Raw genomic sequence first — 5,525 nt, 5'->3', positions numbered from 1 at the left:
GGTGATGCTCACTTAAAAGACGTGTATTTTGTATTTAAGGGACTTTTGTTTTGTATCATATGCAACTGCAACAGATTGTTTGACTTGGATGGGGGTTGCTCTTCCCATCTGTGTAATTAATAAAGTACTAACGATATCTGCTGGCTGATGAGAAAAGCTTCATGGTTAGTGATTCTCCAACACAGGAGCATCCCAGAGCTGAGCCAGGTGCTTTCTCGTGGGGCTGGAGGTAGTGGCTGGCAGGCTGGGGAGCCACGGGCATCCTGGTGCTGCTGGGGAGGGTCAAGCGCTGTTGGCCTGCAGTGTCACCAGGGTCCCGCTCTTGTGGGACTTGAGCAGCTCCGGCTGCTTGGTCTGCAAACAGCCCTTCACCTTCTCCTGGAAGGAGGTGGTGGTGATGGTGTAGAGGATGGGGTTCAAGGCGCTGTTGATGGGCAGGATGAAGATGACCACCCAAGAGGTGATGGTGCCTGTGCCAACAAGGACATGACATTAGGCAGCCGAAGAGTGGGCTGCCCTCTGCCCAGGGGTAACCCACCCACTCCAGCCCATGCAGCAGAGCGGGGTGATGCTGTTTGTCAGCTCATGGCCAGAGGGGCAGCTCCCCATGGCAGCGTCTGTGACTGCTGCTCCCTGGGGAGAAGCAGGACCCAGGGAAACCAGTAATGCTGTCCTTCTCCTCTTGCAGCCCATGTGTGGGTGAAGAGAGATCCAAACTCAGCAGCACCTACATCAAGGCGTCCCCAACCCAGGAACTCATGGCGGGCAGCAGCCGGCAGCGGGCTCTGCTTTAGGGCCTTTCCAGGGGATGTGGGTTCACCTGGTATTTCCACCTGCAGCAGGGAGAGCAGCTTGAGGAGGAAGATGGGGATCCAGCAGAGAGCATCAGTGAAGACGATGAAGAAGAACCGCTTTGCGATGGCGACTTCCCGGGAGCAGACGCCTCTCTCCGCCGTTTTTGATGCAGTGGTGTGAATGGAATAGAACATGCTGGAGTAGGCAAAGACGATGGTGATGAAGGCTGCGAGATTCAAGCCTGGAGAGGAAGAAATCCCACTCTGAGTGTATCCAGCAACCTTTGGAGCCGGGAGCAGCAGCGTAGCTGGCAGCAGCAGGACAACTCCTCCTTTTATCACTAGAGGGGGCAGAGACATCTCAGCAGCCCTGGCCAGTCCTGGAGTCAGTCTTAGCCTAGTGATGCCCATGGCCAGCCGTGGAGTGAGGCTGTGCACAGTGCGTGGCTGGAGTGGGGACCCTCACCAGCTCGGGACAGGGGCAGAGCTGGCACCCTCCCTTACAGGGTCCCAGCACCATGGCAGCACCCCTAAAGTCAGCAGCGGGGGCTCTGGTGGCAGCCTGGGGGGATGGGCTGAGCAGCCCCACCCCTACCACAGAAGATTGTTGTGCCCCATATTGTCCCCATCTCTGGGTCCCAAATCCTGAGGTGGTCTTACCCAGGTAGATGGTGGTGGAGTAGCCCCGGGCACTGGGCTGCTCGCCCACATCGGACTGCAGTGGGAAGCACACCCCATTCCTCCCGTAGTAATTCCCGAAGGATTCCTTGCACCACAGGGGGACGACGCTGAGGGAGAAGCCCAGTAGCCAGATGGCTGCCAGCACCGAGATTGTCTGCTTCTTGCCAGCTCGGTGGTGGCTGAACGGGAAAACAACGGAGAAGTATTTCTCCAGGGTCATGTAGGTCAGCAGCAGGACTGACACCTCGGAGGACATAGGCTGCCCACCAGCTGGCACTGGAGGCTGCCCATCCAGCCCTGGGCGTGCTTGTTGTATTCGCCCGAGTACTTGAGGTCGAAGGCTCCGATGACGAAGAGGTAGATGCCCATCAGGCCATCTGCACCTGGAGGGGAGGCAAGGTACAGCGAGAAAAATACCCACCGGTGGGCAAATGTAGCATTTGGCATTAATGCCATGACCATAAAGCCATCACAGAGCTGTCGTGAAGCCCCAGGCAGCCTTTGGCTTTAAGATATATATATATACGTGTGTGTAAATAAAAGAGCTGACTGCTGGTCCCTGTGAGCACAGACCTGAGGGCAGGGGCCAAGATGCCCCAGGCACAGAGGGATGCCCAGGAAACCATCTGCCAGAAGCACAAAGGGAAGAACGGGCAGCAAGGGCCTCCTGGCTGCACTGGGGAGGGCTGGCATCAGCTAGACACCCCTCCCTGGGGAGGTGCTGGAGGGCAGCTTGTCTGCCCCGCTTCCCTCCATGCCCCACCACCAGTCCCTGCCCCTTCACCGCCCAGCTCACAGCACAGGGACTTGATGGCCATGGTGTGCTGGCTGTTCTCCGTGACGATGAAGGAGCGCATGCAGATGACAAAGAGGTTGCCGAAGCAGGTGAGGCAGGCGATGACCCAGACGAAGACGCGCAGGATGATGTTGGCAAGGAGGTTCTCGAAGGAGGAGATGCCGTCGGTGTTGGGCTTGCAGCTGCGCACGTGGGGCGCGTAGCTGCAGTACTGGAACTTCTTGAAGTAGCTGGTGGGACAGGGAGGGGGGAGGAAGGTTTCTTGGCTTCCACTGGGACCAGGAGCAAATGTGGTCCAGCATGCAGAGCCCCTCTGCCACACACCCCATGCTCTGCCTGCTCCCACCAGCTCCCCTGCCAGCCCCTCGTTTTACCTTGTCTGTGTGGAGAAGACATCCCACCCCTGTCCCACCTCACTAGCCAAGAGCCCAGGGACTTAAACAGACCAGGGGAAAAGAGATGGGAGGTTAGAGGGAGGCGGGAGGCAGCAGCAACACAGGGTGGGAGTGGGGACAGGGGGATGCTAGCACACAGCCTGCCCCTCGACAGCACCTGCGGCCAGAATCTGCTAGAGGGGACGGAGCGTGACAGAGATGAGCGAAGGGTCCCTGTTCGGGCAGTACTGCAGTGGTTTTGGACACCAAATAAGCAACATCCCAAAGCCTTTGCAAAACCAGCTCAAGGCATTCCAGTGTTTTTTGGATCACGTACCACACAGCCACACTCTTAAATCTGTCACTATTCAGCACTGCCAACTGATAAATACTAGAGTGTTTTCCTCCAACCCTTAATTCTTACAAACTACCATTTTAAAAATCAATCCCTTATTCAAATCCTTCAAGTTCCATTAACAAGGATTCACATTTTTCCCCCTTGCGAATTATTTCAGATTAATCTTTTCAAGCCTTATAAAAGCCAACCCATATAAGATTAGCAAAAACTCTACATTAGAAAATGACTACAAAACTACAATGTGAGGCTCCTTTCTACTTAATTATAGATAAAAGGAGAGAAAATGATTGCTTATTAGCAAGTCAGGTAGGAAATGTACCGTATGTATAGTACAAACAGACCAATTATGGGAAGGAAGATGTACAGTTGTCTTTCATTATAGGTACTTTAAAATGTTCATCTGGAGAAAATGAATGATTCTTTTTCTCCTTCCAAAGAGCTGGCTGCATGGTCCTTTCCATCCTGGGTGTGATGCCTGTCCATCTGCACATCTCTGGGATTCTTGGGTCATTATCCCAGACCTAAGCAGAAGGACCTCGAACGGGACTACTTAACCCCAGTTTTTGGCAGACCAGAGTATGCCTTGGCTGGCTGAGTTACCTTGCCCACACCACCTATGCAGTCTGCACCTTCAGAAGTGCAGGTCACTCTCTGTATCTCATGTTCACCTAAATGGGGGACCCATGGCCCTGCAAACTGGTCCCTTCCCATGGGTGAAATACTCCCCTTGCTCTGTGTAAGCTCCCACTGGGAGATTTTTATTTGCCTCAGGAGGATTTAAGCATCTTCATGCCCAGGGGCTTCCAGTGGGCTGAAATAACTTGCTCACGGGTGTAGGAGTGCACTGGTTTCCCTCCCTGCACCCAGCCTTCCTGTGCACGGGTGCTGGGGCAGCAGCAGCCGCCTACTCCCCCCACTCACATGTGGGAGAGGTTGGCTAGCTTCTGGAAGGTCAGGTTCTGGATGTTGGGGATCTCCAGCCCTTCCAAGCTCCTGCAAAAGGAAAGCAGTGCAGGGGATGCTATGAGCTGCCCCACTGGGTTTGGGGGGCTGGGGAAGTGGTGGGACTTACAGAGACCGTAGCTGGGGCAGGCTCTCAAACTGGCCAGGGGAGATCTCTCTTAAGGGGTTGTAGGAAATATTCCTGAAAAGAGACAAATCTTAGCTATTTGTCCCACCTGGAAGCTATCAGAGCAGAAGTAGGGGCAAAGGGGTGTCTTTCTATGGCTCTTCCCAGCACTCCCTGTTGCCCCGGGATGGGTCCGCAGCCCCCAGGCATAGCGTCTGCGACTGCACCGTGCTGCAAGGAGACCTGCCAGGGCCACCGCGGCTCTGGTGAGCAATCAGATTGTGCAGCAAGGCCATCCACCCCAGATGATGCAGGGTGTGTAGGGGTCCTGCAAGGCCCCCCATCACTTGCAAGGGGCAGGGACACTGCTGGGGCAGCGCAGCTCTGGTACTCACAGCTGCTGGAGCTGAGCCAGGCCATTAAATAGGAAGGAGGGGAGCAGGTCTAGTCTGTTGGACGACAGGTCGCTGTGTGAAGGAGAGCAGCATTTGAGAGGTGGCTGAGGGCACCTGCCTGCAAGCCTGGCACCAGGGTGTGCTGAGCAGCTGGGTGCCCTGGGCAGGGGCACCCAGCACAGCCCCTGCCTGCAGCAGAGGAGGGCTTGGGGCAGGGGATGGCTGGAAACTCACAGCTCCACCAGCCTGTTCAGCCTGGAAAACGTCCCATCTTGGATCCACCTCAGCTTGTTTCTGCGCAGGATCCTGGAGGAAGGAGAGAGAGCACATGGGTACAGCACAACCCTGCAAACCCTTCAGGAGCATTGTCCAACCTCCGGCCTGGCTAGGAGTAGCTGGGGATGCTGGAGCTGTGTGGGGCTCACCCGCAGGGTGCACCCAGCCCTGCAGCATCCCTCTCAAATGCACTGAGCCACAACCGTCACCTCCAGCAGCCAAACGCTCTGCTGTGGTGGGGAAGGTCTAAGCCAGCCCAGCTTGCAGGTGCAAGGCTCCACCTCACACAAGCCCACAGCTCAGAGAAGAGCCCATCAGGATTGTGGAAGATGAGTGGAGCTGGTTAATGGGCTCAGAAGTAAAAACCCAGAACAGTGCACCAAGAAACACAAATGGTTTCAGAGCAACAGGAAGAGAACCCAGCGGGATGGCACGAGGTGCTGGGAGACCCCGTGAGTACCATGACGCAGGGACGGTGCTCTTCAGTGGGGGTTCACACCAGGCTCTGCTGAGCTCAGACCCTGACCTGACATGGCTCATGGCATGTCTGGGCAGGATGAGGAGAGCTGGGGCAATCCAGCTAGAACAGCTCATCCCACAGAGCCCCAACACGAGCCCCTGCCTCATCTGCTGCCTCTGCAGAGCTGTCTCCTGCTCTGGTGTCACTGGTAGGGTGTGTTTACACTCTCCATCCTGCCTGTATGGACGTTTCCATGGCACTGCCATAACAGCCCCGGGAAACACGCTGCTGATCAAAGCCATCGGGCTTGGCTGCGGGAGGA

General features: G+C 55.9%; 1 protein-coding gene across 1 annotated transcript; it reads right to left on the bottom strand.

Moving 5' to 3' along the window:
* Positions 1-282: 282 nt before the first annotated feature.
* On the bottom strand, positions 283-4,773 carry LOC104507427 (relaxin receptor 1-like; the record flags this gene model as incomplete). The annotated part of the gene is given in 9 exon segments (XM_010148698.1): positions 283-470; positions 821-1,036; positions 1,455-1,730; positions 1,733-1,858; positions 2,272-2,501; positions 3,925-3,996; positions 4,076-4,147; positions 4,468-4,539; positions 4,702-4,773. Coding segments are annotated over 9 exon segments (1,324 nt in total), but the record flags the coding sequence as incomplete, so codon positions are not given.
* Positions 4,774-5,525: the final 752 nt, after the last annotated feature.

Source organism: Eurypyga helias, unplaced genomic scaffold, assembly GCF_000690775.1.
Source record: "Eurypyga helias isolate BGI_N326 unplaced genomic scaffold, ASM69077v1 scaffold37193, whole genome shotgun sequence".
Lineage (NCBI taxonomy): Eukaryota > Metazoa > Chordata > Aves > Eurypygiformes > Eurypygidae > Eurypyga > Eurypyga helias.
This window is presented reverse-complemented; position numbering and strand designations above follow the sequence as displayed.